The 25,830-nt window shown below is 26.2% G+C and overlaps 1 protein-coding gene across 1 annotated transcript in view; it reads left to right on the top strand.

Moving 5' to 3' along the window:
* The window catches only part of LOC136990369 (DNA mismatch repair protein Msh2-like), a 64,084-nt gene extending 38,706 nt beyond the window's left edge, over window positions 1-25,378 (top strand). Inside the window, exons 15-26 of the mRNA XM_067288764.1 lie at window positions 9,883-9,938; window positions 18,716-18,805; window positions 18,896-19,064; window positions 19,327-19,452; window positions 19,526-19,621; window positions 19,685-19,749; window positions 19,829-19,996; window positions 20,074-20,165; window positions 24,526-24,680; window positions 24,759-24,826; window positions 24,895-24,993; window positions 25,149-25,378. Coding sequence (XP_067144865.1) covers window positions 9,883-9,938; window positions 18,716-18,805; window positions 18,896-19,064; window positions 19,327-19,452; window positions 19,526-19,621; window positions 19,685-19,749; window positions 19,829-19,996; window positions 20,074-20,165; window positions 24,526-24,680; window positions 24,759-24,826; window positions 24,895-24,993; window positions 25,149-25,304 — 1,340 coding nt within the window. The 3' untranslated portion in view covers window positions 25,305-25,378. The remainder of the gene's footprint in view (window positions 1-9,882; window positions 9,939-18,715; window positions 18,806-18,895; window positions 19,065-19,326; window positions 19,453-19,525; window positions 19,622-19,684; window positions 19,750-19,828; window positions 19,997-20,073; window positions 20,166-24,525; window positions 24,681-24,758; window positions 24,827-24,894; window positions 24,994-25,148) is intronic.
* The last annotated feature ends 452 nt before the right edge of the window (window positions 25,379-25,830 follow it).

The following is a 25,830-nucleotide window of genomic DNA, read 5'->3' as shown; positions in this document are numbered from 1 at the left end:
ATCGTTTATAGTTATTATTTTGTAATATATCTCAAAATTATATATTGAGAAATATTACAAATAGCAACTATGAATGATGATAATAGCACTAGTGATAACGTATTAAAAATTCTATACTTTTGAGAAACTACTTGAAAAATTGTGTAAGATGTGTATTAGGTGTGGCGAGAAAAGTTTTGGAAAATATTTATATAAGTATTCTCTTCTTTTTATTGATAGTAATTCATATTACCTATATAAAAATTAACTTAGTATATGAATTAAATTTCGTGTTTATATGTAAAATTGTTATAGTTATATATACATTCAGAAAATTAAAAAAAAAAAAAGAATTAAATAGTTTTTATAAAATTTAAAAAATTTGAATGTTATGAAATAAATCCAAAAAATAAGATGAAATAGTTTATTTTGTAAACTTATTTGCATAAAAGACAATTTACTTAATTGCTTAATACTGTAAAAATTTGATTTTAAAAAAGTTTAAAATTACAATTAAGAAAATTAATTCAGAGTTAAAATTACAGTTTTATTATTGCTGTTAAGTAAATTTCTATATATATATAATCTTACATTTAATTTGCAAAAATAAAAGAAAAATAAGAATGTATTAAAAAAAATCTTAATTTGATGATTGTACATACAAAAGCAAATAAGAGAAAAATATTTTCTTATACCTAGTTTATCGTCGTCATTTTGATTTTGTTTATCCTGGCAAGTTGGTAACTTCGACCGTTTTTCTTTAGCAGAAGATCGCTACTCTAATAACTCGGGGAGTGTATTCGAATGCATTTTTTTAAAATTGCCAAATATATTATATATGAATGAAAGAGTTAGTAACATCAATTATATTAAATGCAAATGTGGCATGTCATGCACAATAGCCATTAATTGATTCTGGTTGCTGATAGTAACCAGACAAATCAATTTATGAAATTTGATAACTACAGCTGACATGCATTTCATACTTTAATTTTCTAAATTACTAAGAGAAAAATAATATCATTAAAACAAAATTTAAAAATGTCTCTTAGTATAAAAATATTTCTTAAATTTATATTTTAAAATTAATTAGAATATCATTATAGAATAAATATTAGAAGGAATTTTGAGATTTAGAATAATATCTATAAACACAGTTTTCATTGATTTTTTACAAGCAGTTTTTCTGTAAAAATATAAATACAAAATTCAAATTTAAATACAAATATAAATATATTTCATATATTTTTTAAAATTATAAATTTGTAAAATATATGAAATTCAAATTCAAAATTCAATATTTCAAAATGCTGAGAAAAATACAAAGATAAAGAATAGATTGATATGATAAAATATGGAAAAAATCTTACAACAGATGTAGTAAAAAGTTATTGAGATTGTAATAATAATAAAATTTTAAGGATTATATATGTTTATTTAATTGAAACTTAAAGATTCAATGTATCATTAATTTAAACTAAGACTAACAAAATCTGTTTCATTAGAGAATTAATACTACGATGACTACAATCAAAACATAATCAACCTTGAATACTTTTAAGTCCATGCAAGTGAAGTTTATCTTCAGAATTCAAATTTTGAAACAGATTTAAATTTAAAAGCATGTAATACTTTGTTATTTTGTAATGAGTAGACTTCTCTAATAATGAACCGGGATGTTCATAAGTGCTCAAGACTTGTTTTCATGGTATTTGTTAAGTATTAGTTATCCAATCAAGTAGATTGTGAAGATTTTTAAAATGTTCTTTTATTTTTCAAATTGTAAGTTTTATATTTTGTATATATAATATATATAATTTAATTAACAAAAATTCGTTAAAGTATACAACTGTTACACAAAACATGAAGAACACTAAAGAAATGCACACTTAAACAAAAAATATATTTGGTCCAAATAAGACCAAAATCCATAGTAACCTTTTTCTGAGAAAGGCCATGTGAGCTGTAAGAGAAGTCTGGGGCCAGGTACAAAAGATTTAGTCAAAGATTTACATTAAGATTTCCTTATTTCAAAATAACAACAGAAGTTAATATACTTTAAATTAGTTTAGATGTTGATGGTAAAACATGTTGGTAAAAAGAAACTATGTGGGCTAGAAAAATATATTTTGAGAGCCTATTTGGCCTGTGGACAGTCCCTGACATACAGATGATTAAAGCATTCAAAACTGCTAGGACTTTTTTAATATTATTTCTTTGGATAAATGCATTTTTTTATACACAACTGTTCAAAGAAGTGTTTACAGTTTGAATATTATTTGAGATTTAAATTTTTTTATAATTTTTTTTTACATATTATTATTTAATAAGCAAATAAAAAATTTGAAGACGTACCCCTGTGATCAAAAAGTATTGGAAATGGTTCAATAAAATGCAAAGATTTGATTGTATTCATCAAAATTTATTTTATCCCCTTTAAAGTAATCCCTTCCCACTGCAGTGCACTTATGCCAATGTTATTTTCCAATCCTTGAAGCATGCTTTAAAGTCGTTTTCGTCAAACCCCTTCGGGGCTCACATCAAATTCTTTTATGAGTATTTTGCAGGCATTTGATTGTATGGCATCAGTATGACCATAAAGTGGAAATTTTAGTTGAGGAAACAGGAATAAAATCACACCGTACCATATCACATGAATATAGAGCTTGTGGAACCATATTTGTTGAACTTTGGCCAAAAATTCAAGAACAACATGAGCATTGGTAAGCAGGTGTATTATCATGGTGCAAAATCCATGAGTTTCCTTGCCACAAAACAGGTTGTTTTCTATTAACTGCTTTATGCAAATAATGCAAAACACTCAAATAATAATCTTTTGTTAACAGTTTGGCCAGTCGGAAGGAATTTGTGATGCACAACATCATAACAATCGAAGAAAACAGTCAACATGACCTTGATATTTGACTGACTTTGATGTGGTCTTTTCGATCTTGCTTTACCTTTTAAGCATCATTCACTGAATTGTTGAACTGCTTCAATGTCAAAAATGAAGATCCATGTTTCATCACCCATAATGATGTATTTTAAGAATGATTCAGCTCAAGAAAGACATTGTTGAATTTTTTCCACAAACAACATTTTTAGGACAACTCAAGTAGCAATGCACTGCAAATCCAAATGAGCTTTTAAAATTGCTTGACAAGATCCAAATGATACTGGAATATGTTCAATAATGCCCCTAATTGTTAAATGATGATGTTTGAGCCCCAAATCTCTGATTCTAGCAACATGTTGTTTGTTAGAAGTGGATTCCAGAGCATTGTTCATTATCAATGCATTCTCTTCCTTGAACATCTAGTATCACTTAAACTCTTGTTTGATAGACTATATCACCAAAGGTTGTTTACAATATTTCCAACATTTTTCTAACAATAATTTTATTGTGAAAACAAAATTTAATGCATGTTCTTTGATCAATTATACTCAACATTTTGAAAAATTGTCAGCACAAAAATTGTTTACATAAAACAAGTGTTTATTTGCAAATTAAAACAGATGATGACACAGATTGCTGCAAGATGTCAATGAAAGTCATACCAAATGACAAAAATAAAATGACAGTGCCCTCTTGCATGTGCACAGTTTAAATGAACCATTCCCAATACTTTTTGATCACCGTAGTATGCCATGTATTTAGTGCATTTATTAAAATCTTGCTTCTAATTCTGTAATTCAGTATTATTATGATGTAAACTATATACTATATTTATGTACTGTACATATATAAATTTCATCCATTTGAAGATAAGTCTTAAAGAGCTTTTGCAAGTAAGATTTCTAATATATTTTTATTTTATTTGTTTGTACACAGTTTTCTTACATAATAAGTTCAAACCACCCAGTATTTTTTTCATAGATGGTACTAAAGTTACCATTAACTTGATATACAGGGTGATCAAAAGTAGGTGGACATTAGGTGGAATAGGGTTTGTGTTAGGGTTATACTATAACAATGATGTATATTTAACTTGGTTATGGTTGAAAAATTACATCAGAGATGCATTTCAAGAAATTAATACACAAAGATACTTGTGCAAAAATGTTTGTCAAAGCATGAAATAGTGAAATGTAGACTTCAAAGCTGTGTAAATTGTGACGGACAGCAGTTTGAGCACCAGAATTGATAAAATTGTAATGTATTAGTAAACATAATTTTATACCTAATCTCAAAATTTGTATGTATATATAATCTCAATAAATGTTATCATTTACTGTCCACTTACTTTTGGTTCACCCTGTGTATTAAAACACTATATTTTACATCACCATTTGCCGTAAATAATCGGGCTAACGTTTGGATATTTACGATTAAAGATTATAAATTTGTCTTTGGCTTATATACGCTGGAAGAGGAGATCGGACCAAAGGCCTGGGTAGTGTAACTTGCAACACGACCCCACAGTAAGTGGGATTTGTGGGTTCGAGTCCTGCTTTGGGCCGATTCTTTTCTTCCAGTTTAATTTAAATTATATAAATTATTATAATTATTAATTTTAATAAGAGATGGTGCCTAATGCCTACCTCAAGTGCCAAATTTATTTATAATCTTTAATTTCGTATATATCTAAAAGTTAGCCCGATTATTTACAGCAGTTGGTGATGTATTGGCTTAATGTTATCGGGTTTAGTGAGTGTTTATTTGTACACTATATTTTAGATGCTGCTTAAGATAAATCTAAGAAATTATCTCTAATGAAAATGCACAATTACAAACAGTTTTTAAAAAATTCTTATTATAATTTTATAATAGTTTATTGATTGCAGAAAATGATTTTGCATTTAAGCAGAAAGATTTCTATTTAAATTGAAATTTGCAATTTATAAAATTCTTGTGCCCTTTTGTCTTTGTTTATATAATTATGGACATTTAGCTTTATAATGACAAATCACAAAATATACCATATTTTCTGGTGTATAAGACGACTTTTTAACCCAGGAAAATCTTATCAAAAGTCGGGGTTGTCTTATAGGGTGAGTATATCCCAAACTCTATATTTTAACTGTGAAAGTCGGGAGTCGTCTTATACGCCGGAAAATACGGTAATAGAAATATTTCTTACAGTTGTTAGATATTCATTTGAAATCTAAAAGAATTCTGTTACATTTTGTTTATATAGTTCTGTTTAATGTGGTATGTATTTAAATTGTCATCAAAAGACAATTAGTATCATAAGATTTTTTTATTTTATTTTAATAATCAAAATATTCCAATTTATTTGTGATCCCTAAATTAAGTTCGGTAAATAATACATAACAAATAACTTAAATATTATTTTATGTATTATATTTTCGCTACTGACCAGCATGCTGGTTAAACTGTGATCAAAATATAAAATTAATCAGATGTAGCCAACTAATTGTTAATTAAACGTTAAAGAAAACATTCTTCCAAGTACAATAAAATAACAACATTGTAATTTGACTGACTCAGGAAGGGTTGATCAAGATATTGATCAGGAAGAGTTTTCATTTGCAAGAGGACAAAACAATTAATGTCTTATTGACGTAGTAGTAGTAGTAGTAGTTAGTGGGGGCTACACTGACCATCTACCCTGACCTTAAAATAACACTTTCCTCTCAAATTTTACACAAAGCCAATGTTAACTGGTGTAAGCTGAGATAATTTACTGCAAGTTTCTTAAATTTAATGTGTTTATTTTTGAATCAAATAACCATAAAATACACATAAAAAGAAGTACGTTCAGAATTTCAAGAGTATCTCGTGTCGTTAGAAAGACGATAAAATGAAGAAATTAAACATATAATCGTAGTTTTTGATGCTGACAGTTTCAGTTTTAGAATAAAAATTCATTGGTTTTTTAATGTGCCCTCCAGAGAGGATGTACGGCCTCACTTAAACCGGCATGCTGGTCATTCTGCGAAAATATGGTAAAACATATTACTACATATATTTAATGAAGTTTCTTTTACTAGCCGTTTTGTGTTTATTTTAAGTGAAAACATTATAGACTTTAACTATAATCAAAATTTACTTGTTAAAGACAAATTTTTCATTTGAGAACTGTAGATATAGAATTTGACGACAAAAACAGATTGAAACGATGACATTGATATATAATTTTTAAATTTATTTAAAAAGACTACTTTTTTTAGTCAAAAAGTTATTTTTCATTATCTATTTGGCATAAAAATAGAAGCAGTTCCACTAAAAACTGCATTGTAATAAAATTTCAAAATAATGCATTATTATTAATAATAATATTTTATCTCTGATATTTTAAAATATAAAGTGAATATGTTTTTGGAAGTTGCCTCATCATGTAATGATTGCCTTATTTTCGCAGCATTATTCTCAAGAAGGTTGTCATGATTATTACAAATGAAAATACTGTATGTAGTAATGTTAATATACACTAGTATGTTGTAGTACATCCTATTATATGTTAGCATTATTGATTCAAATAAACAGCAATCAATGGAAAACTGAGCAAGCTTATTTTTCTGAGAAATTTCCAAAGAAACAATGTGATTTGCATATTATATTGCAGAGATCAGATTAATCACTATATCTGATTTGTTATTACATAATACTTAATAGTATGATAAATGATGATTTATGTTGATTTAGTTATACTCTAGATTAACCCCCTCAGTTCTCACAGAACTATATAAATGATGAAGATGAGATAAAATATCTCAAAAAGCATGGTATATCATGAATAAATTTCCGGGCTCCTTAAAACTTTCAAATTTAGTTGATTTTATTGTTTAAGATGAAATCATTTATTACTGAAAAATGGTAGTTATTGCTCTCTTGTTTTTTATATAAAAACAACAAAACCAATATTAAATATATCAGGTATATGTCACACAGGTAGACAAAAAGAATATAACTTCAAAACCAATATATTTATTTTGTTTTTATCGTCATTATGAATGCTTTATAAAATTTATACTTTCTTATTATATGCACTCGATTATTTTATTAGACTTGTATCAATTATATAGTAATATAATACCATTCATATGTTACTGAACGTGCAAGCAATAAGAATGGATTGAATAAATGAATATTTACACTTAAGGAAAAATAGTTATTCATATTATAAAATAGTAAATGTATATAATAGAGCTAAGATGATATTGTATTAATAAGAAATGATTAAAGCATACAGTTATCTTTTGTTATAAATGTTGCTTTGTATGATATTAAAAAAGAAGACACTTAAACATATATGACTTGTCATTTTGAAAAATTATAAGAGAGATCATTCAAAAACAAATAAGTTATTTTCAGATTTTAAGAGTTAAAATGTAACACGTAATATTTTTTTTATATTAATAACATTCTCCAAACTCTAAAATCATGTAAGATTATAAATTTTTATTTAGATTATTATGATGTGTTTGATAAAGCAATTGTCTTAGTTTCTATCAGAATGATAATTTATTATTTACATTTAATACTATCCAAATCTTTATTCCTTTACTCTGTTAGAAGTCGTGCTTTTATTGAGTAAGAAAAAACAAATGTGTTTATAAAACAAATGACAGTAAAACATTTTGATATAAATTCATTTATATCTTGCAAAACTATTTAAATATTCTTTAAGTTAATAGTATTTTTTCATTCACTTTAATAACCACTTAAAAGGGTTTTTCAGATGAATAAACCAAATGTGTCCTTCAAATCCGACGTTCACCCAAGTTCAAGATTACTCAGAAGACAATTAATTTTCAGATATTTTATTTAAATGCATTTTGGATCAGAATTCTTGCCAATCCCTCTTCAGTAAAGATGCAATCTGTGACAGAGCCTACACCAAAATTTTGGACTCTGAAATCTATCACAGTGACCTGTTACTGTGATTGATTTCGAGTTGTACCTTATTGCCAGATATAATTCTCAGATATTATCTGAGAATTAATCGTCTTCTAAGTAATTCTTCAATTCGGGTGATTATCAGATTCGAAGGACATAACATTTCAGTTTATTTGTCCAAAAAAAAAATCTCTTTTAAGTAGTTATAAAAGTGACTGTAAATACATTATATTATTTTAAATAAGTTTTTTTCTGCCCTTTGGGCACTAAAAAGGACCTTTCTACTATGCTCATCATGGATTCTGCCAGACCCACAATGGCCAACAAATGGAGAAAAGTATTATTTACAAAGATGTGGAAAAAGGCAAAAACTGAAAACTTTTGGCTGTTTGGCTACCATTAGATCTACCATGATGAAATTAAGTATGTACTCTAATGAGAAATTAGTCAAATTTTACGTTGTACACCAACAAAATTGAGATAGGCTTGAAAAGATAGTTTCTTGCAGATATTGCTGCCTTCCATCTCTACTGTTGTATTTGACAAAAAAGACAATATCTGCAGAATTGATGAGTGCAGAATCGAAACAAAAACATAAATCCAGAGAAAAGCTTATATAACTTATGCCACTTATAAAATAGAAAGAACTTATGGAATACAAGCATTAATATAATGATGTGACCAAATTAGCACAGATAGATTTTTCCAGAATGATCTTCTGTTTTCTGGCATTTTGGAAACCAATGTTGTGGTGATGACTTCTTCTTCTTCAGAATCCCTCTTTGTTTGTTGGTTTGTTTATTTGTTTTGTTAGTTATGCAACACTTGGACAATCTGCCTAGGGGGATGCCTAGGCGGTCTTTTAAGGTAACTAGCCCCTATTTAGGCATTAAAGACATAGAAAAAAACCCAGAAAGCTCCAAGTGGCCAACCCGTCCTGGCGAGGTGCCAACCCATGACCAAACTACTAGTGTTCAGGGAATGGAACTACTTGGACCAAATCCCTCTTGGTCTTGTATTCTGGAGCCCAGAAAATGTTGCCCTTCATGACTACTTCAAGAAGACATCTGATTAAACAATCATATATTCTAAGTCAAAATCAGTTTTATATAGACATGTTGGAGGGTCCTCCTCTGTAAATTTCACTCAACAATATCTAGCAGTTTTGGTATGTCACTACATGCATTTTTGACACAAATGAGATTGGTAAAATAATGTAAGTCAACAGTTTCCATGGTGTGAACACACATGGATTTAGTTGATGTTGCACAAGTATTTTCAAAATCTGAAAAATAGACACATTTTTGTACATTTCATCTTTTGCTCTATCTAAACACCAACCAAATGCCAAAATTCTATCAGGCTAGTTTAAGGCTAATTACTAAATAAATTACGTAAGCAATTTGACTTTAGAGGGAGGCGTTAGGCGCATCTCGTATTAACATTAATATTTTGCTCTATCATCTCATGGATTTTATCAGTGGCAATGAATGTGTGACTACTGACAAATCACTCTATGCTTATGACTTAACCAGTTTCATGAGCATAGAGTACAAGGCCTCAATTTTTATTCTGGTCAACAATCTAGATTTCATTACTATGATTGTGTTTTCAAAGAAAGTACACTACCACAGTAATGAAATCTAAAAGCTCAGTACAATGCTATTTCACTTCCAAGCACTTGAACACTCATAGTCCTTATGATGACATCACTAAGGTTACTGAAATTGTGAGTAATGATGTGTTAGATAAAATTGACTTAACTATTTTCAGACATATTATAATGATCAAAACAGCATGAAAACATGTCTGCAGTCTGTACTAAGCATGTGGCCCAGCAAAAACAAAGGCATTATTTTAGATTATGAGCTTTATTTGGTTGTATATTTAGATTGCAACATTCATTAAATTTAATAATTAGATTGGTTTATTTTGTATTAAATATTCTACCTTTATGTTATTTATTACTCATTTGAAATTATTTCTTTATTTTTTTAGTTATCAATTATGCTTTTGAATCTAAATAGTTAATTTGAATAAAATAATTTTATTTATGAATTCTATATTTTTGTAAGATTCATATATTTTTCTTTCACCAGAATTTAGGAATCAAATGACTACTATTGAAGAAGAAATAAGAGATCAATTTTATAAGGTTAGTACGAGGATATATTTAACTTTTGGCATAAACATGCAGAATTTAAAAATAATGTAAAAAATAATTTATTATGTTTAAAAGTAATAACTATGTAATAAATTAATATGATTTCCTAGTCAATAATTTATCTTTATATGTATATATTATTTTCTATAGTTTACTTGAAATGAAAATATTCATTTCATTTCGATATGTAACCAGTTCGGACACCGTTATTTTCTAGGAATTATTGCATCCATAGACTTCAAAAATACTAGCCAATCAACAATTTTACTTTACCAAGATACATTTCGGAAATTACAATATTTCCCTCTTCAGTGGGCTTTCTTTCATACAAGCTAAACAAGACGCAAACATTTTTTCTATACTCTCATACAATTTTTCAATATTCCAATCATTTTTTACTAACCTGTACCTTCATTTGTTACTTTTCACCTCATTCACCAGCATTGAGGAGAGTTGGTGAATGAGGTGAAAAATAACAAATGAAGATACCGATAGCAAGCACTGTGGATAATATGTACAGTTAAGGAAAAGAACACAGGAAAAAATGATATTATTGTGGAAATTAGTATAAATGTTTGTGCCGTGTTTAGCTTGTATGAAAAGAAACCCCACAGAGGAGGGAAATATTGTAATTTCCAAAATGTATCTTGGTAAAATAAAATTGTTGATTGGCTAGTATTTTTGGAGTCTATGGATGTGATAATTTCTAGAAAATAACAGTGTCTGAACCAGTTACATATTTAAATTAAAAAGAAAAAAAATTGAATAGAAGCAGGATAAATCATATTCATTTCATATTCTGTTATGTTTAAGCCGATTCAAATTTGGCTTTTCTATAGTACAAAAAGTGGAAAAAATAGAGAATAATATGAAATCATGGATCATAAATTTATTATTTTTTAATGAAAAAATTTTAATGAACTATTTTATTAGCCAGTATAAATGAAAATATATAAATTGACTTAAGAACTATATTGAAATAAATAAAATTATTCAGTTCAGATTCATTCTTTTTTGTTTGGAGTTTCTACAGTTGCAATAAAATTAATTCCAAAACTGAACATTATATTCTTTGTTGAGTTTTTATAACTGATTTGACTGCACAATTTTATGATAGTAATATTTTTAAATTGGCTAACTTGCTATTGAAAATGTTTGCTTAGTGTCTCTGTTCATATCAGCACATGCACCTTATGACCATAATTAGAAAAAGCAATTTTTTCAATGCACTAACTACATCACATTGGTGAAGTTGGTCAAAAACAGTTCTATGGGCATTCATTCCGGGTCCACAATTGTCATACCTATCATCTTGTACTCTTCACCTTCTTTCTCTTTTCATATTCTCATGTTACTTTTGATGGAATAAAATTACTATATAAGTTGATAGTTGGCAATTTCTACTTCTTTGTCTATTATTAATCTGGTGGAGACAGAATGCTGCAAGTATTGACTTGGCTTCACACAAATCATTGACATAAGAGAGAAGATGGAAATTGTTGAATATCACAAATGAGAAATTAAAGATGCGTTCAAGATTGGGGAACACAAGCTGCAGAAATTGTCAAGAAACAAGAAGAGTTACTAAATCCTTGGCATCATAATGACAATGAGCAGCAAATCTAATAGTCACAAGTTGAAATAACACACTCATTCACAAAATGGTCATAGAATGGTTACAATTTTAAACTGAAGTACAGACAAATGGTTATGAAATACCTAATATTGAATAGATTATAGATAATCAGATTTATATAAAAACAGTAATCAGTTTTTTAACTAAAACAGAATCCATTTAAAAAGTAAACAAAATTAACAATTGAAAGAGTCACATCTTCAATTATTCAAACAAACATTTTAAAAACATGCTGTTTTTTTCTTTAACTAACTGTGTGCATTTTATTTTTATTTTTCATTGATCTCGTGAAGATATTGTTTTGGAATTTGCACGTAATTTAGTTATTCTTGTTTTTGAAATTACATGTTTTAATCTTTGTATTTCAAAATGTATTTTATTATTTTAGTTTTATTTCATTTAGTTATTAATAAATTGAAGATATTAAATAACATTAATATACTTATTAACAGCTGCATATCTAATCTATATATAAATAAATATATGAAAATAAAACTCGACAGTTTAAAAATGTCTTAGTTTTAAATTTTACTTCTACTTTTTTAAATATTGAATTTTAAAATATATAATTCTAGTAAACCAAAAATTATCATTTAACTGAGGTTTCATATTATCTGAGATAAATTGTGGAAGAGTACTTTGTCAGTAAAGAATGTAGTATGGTATAGGACTAGAAGTTTTCAAAGAATTTTTTCTGGTGACTTCCTCAAAACAATACGAACTTTAAGAATATTAAAGAGCTTTTAATTGTAATCATTACTTTAATAAATGTAAATTGTAATTAAAGTGTTATACAATAAAACACTTTAATTTTAAAATTATTATATTCATTAAGTAGTCCTAATCTAAAAGTAGGTGCATTGCATATATTAATGGATCTAAATCAAGTTTATTTAATAAGTGTTAGTTTATCAAACAATTTTCATTCCGTGTTAAATAAACAACGACTAACCCGTTATATGAAAAGACCAACCACTGCCGAATTTTCTAGCTCGATAATTCGGCAGTTGGTGTCTTTTCGTTCCATGTTATTTTAGTTTATGATTATCTGAAGTACCTTTGCACGGTCCATGTAACCTTGGATAATTGGAATCCTACATTAAATATTTTTATAGCGTCCTTTTCATATTATAAAAATATTTTTCAGTTTCATAAGATTTGATAAAATCAAGTGAAAGGTTAAATATCTGTATTTGTGATGAAAATACTAAAATATTAACAGACAATTTAAAATATGTACGTATTAAGGATTTTAGATAATCTGTTCAATGTCTTAAAAAATCTATAAAATATTAATTACTGACTTGTATAAATTTATAAAGTCATAACTTATTCATTTTTTAAATGTGGTTAGTTATTTTAATTGTTAATGATAAGCAACACTTATGTGATATATTTGTATTATTGTATGTATCTTTGAATATTAGATTTTTTTACACACATCCAACACATGTATATATGTAGATGAGGATTTTTAATTATTACATATTACACAATAGTAACTATACGATATTAAAAAAAACTTTTTTTACAACGCAAAAATTTGTTTTGTTTTATGTGATTTTTCCTTTAATATTTAGAATCCCGAAAAATTTTTTAAATTAAAAATAATCATCATAAATTACTTTCCAATTTGTTGTTATATTATTCTTCTAAATATAATTCTTATACAAAATATATTTATTTATTATACTAATATTTGTAATTAATTTTGAAAATTATAATGCAATATTTAATAAATAATTTGATGTCTTTCAGACTTAGAAAAGATTCATTAAAGATTAGGAGTGTCACTCCTAATTCCTTTTTTGTAAACAGGACACGCATTGCAGGGAGACTACAAATTGATAAATGACATTAAAATATACTGTTGTCTACTATGAAAGATACTTAAATTTGATATTCTATTGCTTCCTCTTGTTTCACAACAATGATTTAAAAGGCTTAGTCATTTCGTATCATAACAATTTTCAATACAGAAATATTAAGCAATTGTTTACTTTTTTGTTATTAAATAACAGTTACAATGATAAAATAAGTTGATTTAATAATTTTTGTATAAGATGCATAGTAAAATAGAATAATTTTTATTACTTCCTCTTATTTCATATTAACTATTAGTTTAATGTGTTTTTAATCATATTCCATCCCTAATATATTTCTTTAAATCAATTCATTCATTTATTATTATAAAGAAGTATTAGCAAATGTAAATGCATAATAACTTAATATTGAATTGATTATAATTGATTTAATATGACATAAAGGATGTTTAGGAAGTGTTTGACCAAATTTCACAGACCTGTAGGATGGGAAATGTGAATAAAAAGTCTAGGGCAATTTTTTGATCGGAAGCTTAATTAGCAAATTATTAAGTGTCAAACTGTAGTAACGTTATTTCTATTTTTTCTTTTTTTAAGTCTATATAACATAACAATGATTAAATTTGTTTACTAATCATAATTTTTTTATTGAACAGCTCATCTGGCACCTGGCTTATTTTAACATATTCAGCAATCAATGACATCACTATACTTAAATGCTTAATAACTCATTAAGTAAGCTAAAGATGAAAAAATTGTCCTCAACATTTTTATTCAAGTTCTCTTAAGTCTATGAAATTTGGCCAAACATTTCTAAAACATCCTATGTGATATGAGTATATGACGATTAATTGTCGAGATAGGTAAATTTCTGTGTATTTTATGAAGTGGACATTTTTAGAAAAGTGAATAATAATAAATAAGTCTCTGAAATGAGCAATTATTTTATTTTAATCTTGTAATAAACAAGTCCATTTGCTTATAGGTAAGTCAAAACAACAGAAAATTCTAATGCATTCATAGTGTCACTCTTACTATAATAAAACATTTTTCAAGATGATTCACATTACATCATCAGATCCATGAAAAAGAAAAATTACAACTGAAAATATATAGTAAATACTATCAGCTATTGTAGATTTATTTGTATGACAAATTGAATTTTCCTCAAAGTGATAATTTTTTTCATCATTATTTTAATGAATAAATTTGTTTAGATAAACTTATTTGTAATTATTGTTAATAACCTTTTGTTAAGTTATTTTTATTTTTAGAATATTATTTTGGACCTTCAAAAAATTTTAATCCCATTTTGTGTTTCTGTGTTTCTTAGACATTATAGAATTAACAATTCAAATTAGTTTAGAATCTGAATTACAAATTCCAAAATATTTCAGAAATTCAAGAACCAAATATTAAGCTAAAAACTCAAAATAAAAATAAACTTTTGGACAAAAAGCTATTTTTATTCCAATTCAAATTAGTTTATTGAATAATAGACAAATAATTGATTTAAAATAAAGATGATTAATTAGACAAATTAAAGGGTCAGTTAGAGTATTGTGTAATAAGATACATTTGTTTTCTTCTAAACTGATTATGTAGTTTGAATATTGTAAAAGTTAATTGATTTTTGTTATAATCAAATCATACATTCTTTTTAGTTTAAAATTCAATATATATATAATCATTTGAAAGATCAAACTGCAAAGTTCAGAGAACTTTGCAGTAGGATCTTCAAATGATTGAAAGAAAACTGGAATTATTCTTTATTTGGTAATGTGTTTTTGTCATCAAAAGCTATACTAACTTTGCAAAAAAATATAAACCAGTGATTCCCAAACTTTTTTGAGCCACTGCTTCTTGGTTCCATAAAGTTATACCCAATACCCCTAACTCATTTCCAAGTCTTTCTCTTGTGTGAGAAAGGCTTGGAAAACTTTTCTATAAAATGAAACTTACACTTTGTGTGCTTACCATACATTGTTCTCCACATCTGAAAACCATTAAATGCAATGTTTTTTCTTACTTGTTTTGAAAGGGAAAGGTCACTGACCCCAACTTTTGCCTATGGTCACAGTTCAGTACCCTGCCTCAGGCAGCCCTTCTGTCCAATTGCTTCTTTTTGCTCCCCTAGAGTTACTCACTGCCCACACTTGGTAGTGCCCACTTTGGGAACCATTGATATAAATGAATAACATTTGTGAATTATTTTGCTAATTGTTTTCCAATACCATCTCAAATAATATAGCAAAAAGTTCTTTAATAAATTTAATTTGAAAATCCAAAGGAGTTAAATCTATAGAATATATTGCTTAGAACATAATTCCTTTATGCTTAAATCAATTATTTGAAAAACAGTGCATTTACTTTCTTTGTTGTTGGGATCACTGACTGTAATTACATTAAATAATTCTTGAAAATTCCATAATCCTAACTATAAGTAAGAAAATTGAACCGAGAGATAAGATTATGGACTTGAGTTGCTTTAGAGTTTGTTTATTATATCTAAAAATATAAAAATTAATCTCTGATCTATATTTTCATAAGTCTAACTATACAATGATGTTTTGTTTCTGCAGGTGTATGGAAACTCTATTGGTAATTCAATGATCCAAAATATAGAATTTAATTATATTTATTTTGGTTGATTACATACATTATTATGTGCATTTCAGGCCAACTTTCATTTTAAGGCCCCTCATCACTAAAATTATTGAGAAATAGATATAAGTACAAAACTAATTAAAAATAATAATAATAAAAATGTAATGGTAATATCTATCTTTGTATTGAATCAACTATCTCCTTAAATTCAAAAGTACAGTAGTGAACCGAAAATCGGAATCAATTGGGGACTGGGGTTGTTCAGATTAGGGATTTGTTCCGATTATGGTTTATGTACGAAAAAATATATTAATCTGTCCGATGTTCAAATTTTTCTCCGTTGCGTGTCGCTTCCTGTTGAATTTTCGTCGATTTTAAGCCTAACGAAAATTTTTATAATAATAATTGAGGTTATCGTATCGTTAAAAATTATTTCTGCATTTTGTACAAACAAAATAAATATATTAAAGAATATAAAAAACATGAAAATTATACTTTAGAAGTAAATTTAGTATCAAAAACGTTCGATTCAGCACGACACAGTCCAACTGAAAATTGTGCCGATTACTGGCGATTCTGATTACCGGGGTGCCGATTTACGAGTTTCTACTGTACACAAACATAACATGGAATATTTTTAACACTGATACATTAGGCAAATAATAATCAGAACTGATACCGTAAACCATAGATGTTTTATGCTAACTTAATAAAATGTTGGTGTTTAAAAGTAAACTTCATATTACTCTAAAGCAGTGATTCCCAAACTTTTTCAAGCCACTGCCCCTTGGTTCCATAAAGTAATACTCAATGCCCATTTTCCCTCATGGGAGAAAGGCTTATTCTTAGAAAAACTTTTCTATGAACCTGACACTTTGTATCCTTACAAAACATTGCTCTCAACACCTGGAAACTATTAAATGCAATGTTTCTTCTTGCCCATTTTAACAGAGTAAAAGGAAAAGTTTCAGTGATCCCAACCTTCACCTATGGTCACCATTCAGTAATCTGTCTCCAGCATCCCGTGTCATCCACTTGCTTCTTTTTGCCCTCTAAATTTACTAACTGCCCATGTGGTGGTAGCATCCACTTTGGAAACCACTGCTCTAAAGTATAACAAAATTATGGCCATCTGATTTACCATTCCCTGAACTACCCTCACAATCAAGAGATAATGTCATACTACTACTTGGTGATTTGAACTCCTTCACACATGTTTATGTTTAAGACATATAGCTGCATCATGTTTTAATCTTTTTCCTAGGGTTCTGCCAGTCTTACCTATCTAATAATAGCGAGGTTGAGGCCGAAGTTTTAAATGCAAAAACGTGTATGTCGGACGTTCAGCGCCGCTTTCCTGTAAGCCTAGAAGTTTGACAATGGAGTTTGGAATGTCAAGCGTAATTCTGCTGACTTCCCAAACACCATTGTCAAACTTCTAGGCTTACAGGAAAGCAGCGCTGAACATCCAATGTACACGTTTTTGCGTTTAAAACTCAGCCTCAACCTTGCTAATAAGAGAACTGACATGAACATTGTAAACTGTAAACAATACCTACATTATCTGCTTTTTCCTTTTTAGTTTTTGTATCAGTCTTATTGTGGAATATATCTTTAAATTTGTGCATTTTATTTAAACATTTTTTGAAAATATTTTTCATGTAAGGCAATTTCATATAGAGTACTATCTTTGTATTTTATATCATATCTATGAAGAAAAAAGTGATTATATCATAATAAATATTTTTCATTGCTCCTTGTATTATTTTTTTCATATGTAACTCTATTAAAAATTTTTCTTAAATCTGTAATGTACATATTCTTTTTAATTTTCATTTTGGGCAGTTTGAAAGTGATTTACTCTATTATTACCATCTCCATTTAATATAACTTTTATTATCAGTTTTGCAAAATGAACATGTATTATCATATGAATATAATAAACTTTTCTGAAAGTTAATTATTTTCTCATTTAATGGATTAAATTTTAGTTGATTATCTAGTTGATGATTTTTAATGATAACATCATATCATTTATCTTTACTTACATGATGATATGAAGTAAAAATATCTCTTTCAATATCTTGTTAATAAATGATAAAATTAAGAATGTTCTCTTGGAAAATTAAGTTTAAAACTATAATACACAATGTATGGAAAGTTTGTAATTCTGGACTTCTATTTAACTTGTTTTTTGGAATGTGTATTTACAATAGTCCATTATACAACCACAAATATCTGATATCATTTCAATAAAAAGTTCATTATAAAAAATAATTTACATTTAATATGTCATTATTCAATCAATAAAAGTAGAAATTCTGTAAAGAAATTTGGTATTAGGAATGGAAATTAGTCTTTTTTTTTATTTCTTTTTTTTCCAATTTGTTTTTTTTTTTTTTGCCTGAAGAAGCAGAAATAATATCATTAAAAGTAGTAGCAAATATAATTTTAATTTCACATATTTTTTGCGTATTTTTAGAAAATTAACACCAAAAAGACAATTCTTCTGTAATTTTAGTTCATTATACATCTTTCTGCATCTTCACATTCATTGTTACACAGTTTACAACAATTATTTTTTATTGTAGTTTCCATGTTATATTTTACTTTAATTATTCTGTATTTTTATAGATATATTAACTAATTCAATAGTTATATTTATTTCACCTTTATTAATCCAAAATTTTATTTAATTACAGGTTGCAAAAGATCTAGGCTTAGAGCCAGATAAATCTGTAAAACTTGAAAATTGCAGCCAAATAGGATATTATTTTAGAGTTACGAAAAAGGTAAAATTTGACATTTTACATTACGTCAATTTATATTTTACAATTTTAAATTTAAAAAAAAAAAGAAACATGTTTCCTCTTGCTCTGCAGGAAGAGAAAGCCTTACGCAAAAAAAATTACATCACTATTGATGCAAAAAATAATGGAGTTCGTTTTCATAATGCCATGCTCAGAAAACTTAATGAGAAATATGTTTCATTGCGTTTGGAATATGAGACGCACCAAAAGTCTGTTATAGAATTAATCATTGGAATAGCCTGTAAGAGTATATAACTTTTTCTCTTATTCAAATTTTTATTATTATATTTAACTTAAATTATACCTAGAAAAAATTTGCTTTAGAAAAATATTATTATAGTTTTCCGTCCAAACTATATATAAAATTATTTTAATATAAAATACATTACAAATAATTATAAATTTCTGTATGACTTTCTTGAAATTTTATTACGGTTGTGAGTTAAACTCAAAATTTTTTAAAATAATTTTATTCTTCTAATGACTGATTTTAATTTTCAAAGCTGGTTATAGTGAACCAATGCAGCAGCTTAGTGATTTATTAGCACAGTTGGATGTATACATAGCTTTCAGCATGAGTGCAATAGGAGCGCCTCAACCTTTTGTTCGTCCAAAATTAACATCGAAAGGTATTTTACATTATGAAATGAAATATTGATATTGCATTTTTAAGATACTTAATTTAAATTTTTTACTCTATAGAAAATGGGATCATAAGTCTGAAACAAGCTCGACATCCTTGTCTTGAAGTTCAAGAAAATATAGATTTTATTCCAAATGATGTGATATTAGACAAAAGTAAGAAAAATTTTTAATTACGATTTTTTTAAACATTAACTAATATTTCAAAATATATTTCAGAAGAAAAGAACTTTCATATTATAACTGGTCCGAATATGGGAGGAAAGTCAACCTTTATACGATCTGTAAATATATTTGATATATTAAATAATTTTATAATTTCTTGTATGTACATTTGGTGATGATATCAATCTAAAATTCTAGGTAGCTATAAATGTTTTGATGGCACAGATTGGTAGTTTCATTCCCTGTGAGGAAGGAAATATTTCAATTGTTGATGCCATTTTGACACGTGTAGGAGCAGGTGACATACAACTAAAAGGTGTATCTACATTTATGGCAGAGATGCTTGAGACAGTTTCTATATTAAAAGTAAGAATAAAATATAAATTTTGTTGAATAAATTTAATTTTAAAAGTATATGCTTATTATTAATTTCATTTATTTAGTCAGCCACAGAAAATTCATTAATAATTATTGATGAATTAGGAAGAGGAACATCAACTTATGATGGATTTGGTCTTGCATGGGCAATATCAGAGTAAGAATAAATTTGAATTTGTTTTTATTATAATGTGTTATGGTTTATAATGTTTTTACAAACCTTAAAACAAGTCACGAGTATCAAATTACATAAATTTACCACATCAATAAACTATAAATAAAACAATTGAAATTTTTGAAAGAATAAAATAACCACACCTAAGATTTTTATAAAACAACTTTTAACATGATATGTAATTCTTTTTAATTCTTAAATTAAATTTGGTTTATTTATTTATTTATTTATGTATATATATAAAATCTGAATTTAGAAAAAATGATTTTAAAAACACTATTTATTAAATTAATGTTGTCTGTCAGTTTACTTCATAAAATATGTATTAAATCAATTTATATCGTATTGTTAAAAGGTAGTCAATCTTAATAACTTTTATATCAAATAAAAACATATATAACATTGTTAAAAATTTTAAGAATTCTTATTTACTGACATTGATTAGAATTTTAGTACTATCAGTTTCATTCAAGCAATAACTGCATCTTGTCATTAATGTTTAAAATAATAACTATTTAAGGATTTCCGAAAACATAGGAAAACAGTGTAAAATTAATATCTAATGTATCTAAACTTCAATGGAAAACAAAATATGTAAAAATGTAAATTTACAATAGGTGTACTTTTTAATTAATTTCTTATTACCATATTTTACAGACTATAAGACGCACCTTAATTTTTAAGCAATTTTTAAAAAAAATACCTACAGGAGGCTATGGACTATAAGACGCTCCTGAATTTTGGAGGCAATTTTTCGAAGAAAAAAGTGCGTCTTATAGTCCGTAAAATACGCTACTGATTTAGATATTAACTTTCTTAAATAAATATTTAAATACTTTATTAAAAACAGAAATGAAATCAGTACGTGCAAAGGAAATAATAACTGCCCTTGAATAGTAATCGTAGAGAAAATATACAGTTTTTAAATAATAGCCATTGCTAATATTCAAATAACACTGGTAATCTTCTTAATCTAGTTTTCCATTTGTTTTCTGTTTGTTTTAAGACAATTTCATCATCATGAAAACACTTTTGGTAAGAGATATATAAATAACAACATGGCATATCGTTAATATCTGGAACAATATCTGAGCCTGGAGTTTTTATTTGATAGCTAATGTAACAATATATTGTTTATAATGATATAAAAGGTAAACTATTTTTAATAGAATGTTTTTACAATTTCATTAAATTTGGGCTAAAATGTCTTGTATTAATTTTGGGTATTCTGATATCAAAATATAAAAATATTTATAAAAAGAAAAACTATGAGAACGGTCCCATTCAGTAAATTTTATTTTTAAAAACAAGCTTTTTATTATTATTATTATTATTATTATTCCTTCACAAAATTTTCTTTCTGTTAGAGATGATAAACATTTTTTACAAACTTTATTTGCTTATAAAATTAATAATTAATATCTACAAGATATGTAAATAAATTTGAAGAAACAGTTAATTATTTAAGAAACAGTTTATTTCTTATCTATCTACATATTCAAAACTCTCTTATATATATTTCATTTATGCTAGCAGTCTTGTCTTTTATTCCACATTACAAAAATGACAAGTAATAAGTAATTTATATTAAGAATATATATTTTTCTATTAATACTATAATGAATATAATTTGAGAAACATAACATTGAAGTTTCTTTGTTCTTAAATTTATTTTCTAATAAATAGAATAAAATAAATTACAATAAATTAAAATTATAATTGTAAAAGAATATTCATTTTATGTAAATACACCAATACATTTTATGTATTATCTAGTATTAAAAATGTCATTATGTATTTGCAGAAAATAAAGTTTTATTTATGTAACAGAGACAATAAATTTTAAATGAAGATATTAAAATCAAACAGAAATGAATAAATAATCATTTCAATTTTGAGCATCAAACACAAGACCGTGTTATTTATTAAACACTTGGCACTTTTCCATTTCTATTAGTTGAGACGAGATTTTATTTCACTCGTTTCGGGCATTTCGCCCCTCTTCAGTCAACTAATAAAACAATATACAACATTTCAAGTAATATAACACACACTAACAGATACCACAAAAATTAATTTAAAACGTACCGTTAGTTCCTCGAACTCAAGGGTGCGCGTGCATAGCACAATTTGGACCTCAAAGTTACAGCAACAAATGTAAATGTTCTACGTACGGCTAATTAAATTGTAAAATTTCTTTTAAAATATATAAACATACAGGCTTATTTTATACATATCGGTATATTAAACATATTCGGTATCTTACTTTTTTAAAATCGAACGCAATAGATCTTTAATCTTCTTTTTACTAACTTTTTTCTTTTCTTCATTGTTGTTTTATCTTGACATAAAGCAATAAACGTTTGGACCTGGTGTTAACTAAAAAACTCACTTTTCGTCTAGTACTGGCTCATTATTACGCAGTTGTTTGTTGACCATTTGCATATTCTGCTGGTTATGACGATCTGAATTTACATAATTAACTGTATAGCCAAAAGTAGCCAAGTTAGGCTGGATCTGTTGCTTATTTTTTATATGATTATAATATTCTTAACCAATTCTTGTTTATATTTATGCTTAAATTTTTATTTATAGAATTACTGGACTTTATGATGGCCACGCTCTCTTTAAATTTTCTATTATAAGCGTATTTTTCTTTATATAAAATTTTTGTACCATCTTGATCTATATTACAATTATTAAGTAGGCAATGATCATGAAAAACAGAGTTTACTCGATTGTATCTTAAGTCGGCGACATGTTCCTTTAATCTGATATTTAACTTACGTTTCGTTTCTCCAATATAAATACTATTATTCTTACAAGTACACGGAATTTCGTAAACGACATTCTTTGTTTCTTTCGCTTCTGTTCTAGTTTGCTGTATACTCTTTTTATTTTTTAGCCGGGATTTAAGTTTCTCATATTTAGGTGCGAGTTTTATGTCTACCTTTCTTAATTCTTTATTAATTTCTTCATATAATCCTTTTACATATGGAAAACTAATATATCTTATTCCTGAGCCTTGTTTTTCTATTCTTTGTTTGTCGTTTCTATTTGTTTTATCATTTATTTCTTTTTCCCATTTTGTAATTATATAGTTTGGGTATCCATTTAATACAAATTTATTTTTTAATTCTTTTATATATTTAGACATATTACTTAACTTACTGGTTCTATTTTTAATTTTTTCATATTCCATTGCAAAGACGTTATATTTGATATATAAAGGTATATTAGAGTTATATTTGATAGTCGTACTGATAGTGCAAGGCTTTTTAAAAGGTTCAAATTCGATACTATTTCTATTCCTTGTAATCCTAACGTCCAAGTAGTTAATGCTATTATTAATACTGTCTTCTTCTTCTGTTTTAAACTGAATTCGTTTATTTAAATTATTATAAGGACTTCTATCTGGTTGATTGTAATTTCAGAAGTATTGTACATAATCAGAATATCGTCAACATATCGCTTGTAAAATTTTATACCTTGAATTTTATTAATTATTTCATCTATATCAATCATTACTAATTCAGCAAGTTTAGGTCCTATAACTGATCCCAGACTAATACGAGTGAAATAAAATCTCGTCTCAACTAATAGAAGTGGAAAAGTGCCAAGTGTTTAATAAATAACACGGTCTTGTGTTTGATGCTCAACATATAAGAAAACACGGTTTCAAGAATACCTACATTTCAATTTTATTCTATAAAAATGTATTTATTAATAAAGTTAAACAAATAATCTGAAAATTATTATTATTTAAATTATAAGATAGGAAATGAAGGTGTTTTATCATTACCAATAATTACATATTATCTTTAAAATGTTATCGTATGTATTTAATTTTTTCTCCTTATTTCAAATAATTAAAATTAACTTTAAAAAATATATAGACCAATATAAAAATTATAATTATTAATTTATGTTAGTTGTAATAAATGATATTTAGTATTATTATTTTGAACAAAAAAAATCAAAAGTCACACATCTTATGCAATGCTTGTTTTAATTTTATCTATATATTTAAATCTTCAAAATAATCTGAAAATTTAAATATAAATGTCTCTAGAAATATGTAATAGAAATGTGTACATTATATCCCATGAATTCTTTTTGAATGATTTTTTGAGAGTAATATATATTTATTAACTATATTTAACAACTACTGATTATATCAATGATTGTACTTTCATATTTTATAAATCCTTATAATAACTTTAATAATCACGATAAAAAAATATCAATGCTCCTCTTTTAAGTAGCTTCTGAGAAATTATTTTTTTAAATTATTAAACTCAATGAAAATTTATAACTAATACCTGAAAAATTTATTTAATAGTCACATAGCAAATAAGATAAATGCCTACTGTTTATTTTCAACACATTTTCATGAGTTAACTGCACTAGCAGAGAAAGCACATAACGTTAGTAATCTCCAAGTAACAGCACTTACATCAGAAGAAAATATTACTTTTCTATATAAAATTAAAGAAGGTTTGCTTTTTAACTTTCTAATTAACTATATTACTAAAATATTAAGCAATTAAACTAATTTTATATACTTATAAATAGGAAGTTGTGATCAAAGTTTTGGTATACATGTAGCAGAATTAGTACATTTTCCATCACATATCATAGAGGTAAAGGTTTTTTTTGAAATTTATCAATTATTAATTAACAAACTAAAATGTGATAAAATTTATTTTAGCTTGCTAAACAAAAATTAAGTGATTTTGAAGATTTTCATTGGAATAATGCATCTAATGAAGAAGAACCTGTTGCAAAGAGGAGAAAAATAGAATATGAGGTAAATTTATTGAAAATAGTAAACTAAATTTTGAAAAAGAAATTTTCACTTGGCTTAGTTACTTCAAAAGATATTGAAACATACATTTTATCAACTCGTTAATTTAATTATTTAAAAAACTGATTTTATTGGCTAATTGTTTTTTTGTTTTTTAGGAAGCTGAACAAATTATGAAAGAATATATAACTGACATTTGTAGTTCTCTAAACTCAACAGAAAAAGAGTTATTTAATATGAAGCTCAACAATTTGAAAGATAATATAGTTTCTAAGAATAACACTTATATTAACGAACTCATTTCTAAAGCATAGATTATGAAAAGTTTACATTTTATATATATTTTTATTGATAAAATAATTACAATAAAGATCTGCATTGATTATTATTACCAGTTTTTGTTTATATTTTATTACTTAAATTTTAAACGTATTAAATGGAAAGAATTTTTTTTCCGACAAATAAATTTATTACTATTATGATCATATTACCTCATATAACGATTTTTTATATCCATGTTACTTCAAAAATTAAATAAATAATTTATTTAATTTTTTTTTTAAACTTTTTATGAATTTATAATGTAATGACTATTAATAATTTTTATATTTAAAAAATGCACAGTAATGTTAAAATTGACAATATTGCACTTTTGGAAGGTCATGATGACATTTAAGAATTTTTGGAACCAGGTTGGAATTCCGACTGAGAATAATTATTCACTGAGAAATTAGTTTTATTTTTTTTTAAACAACTATACATCATTAACAAAAATTATTAAAATAAAATAAATAATATACTATTTAATTTCATATACACGCTAAATGATATAAATATAAG

Source organism: Centruroides vittatus, unplaced genomic scaffold (assembly GCF_030686945.1).
Source record: "Centruroides vittatus isolate TY-2023 unplaced genomic scaffold, ASM3068694v2 contig_1312, whole genome shotgun sequence".
Classification (NCBI taxonomy): Eukaryota; Metazoa; Arthropoda; class Arachnida; order Scorpiones; family Buthidae; genus Centruroides; species Centruroides vittatus.
This window is presented reverse-complemented; position numbering and strand designations above follow the sequence as displayed.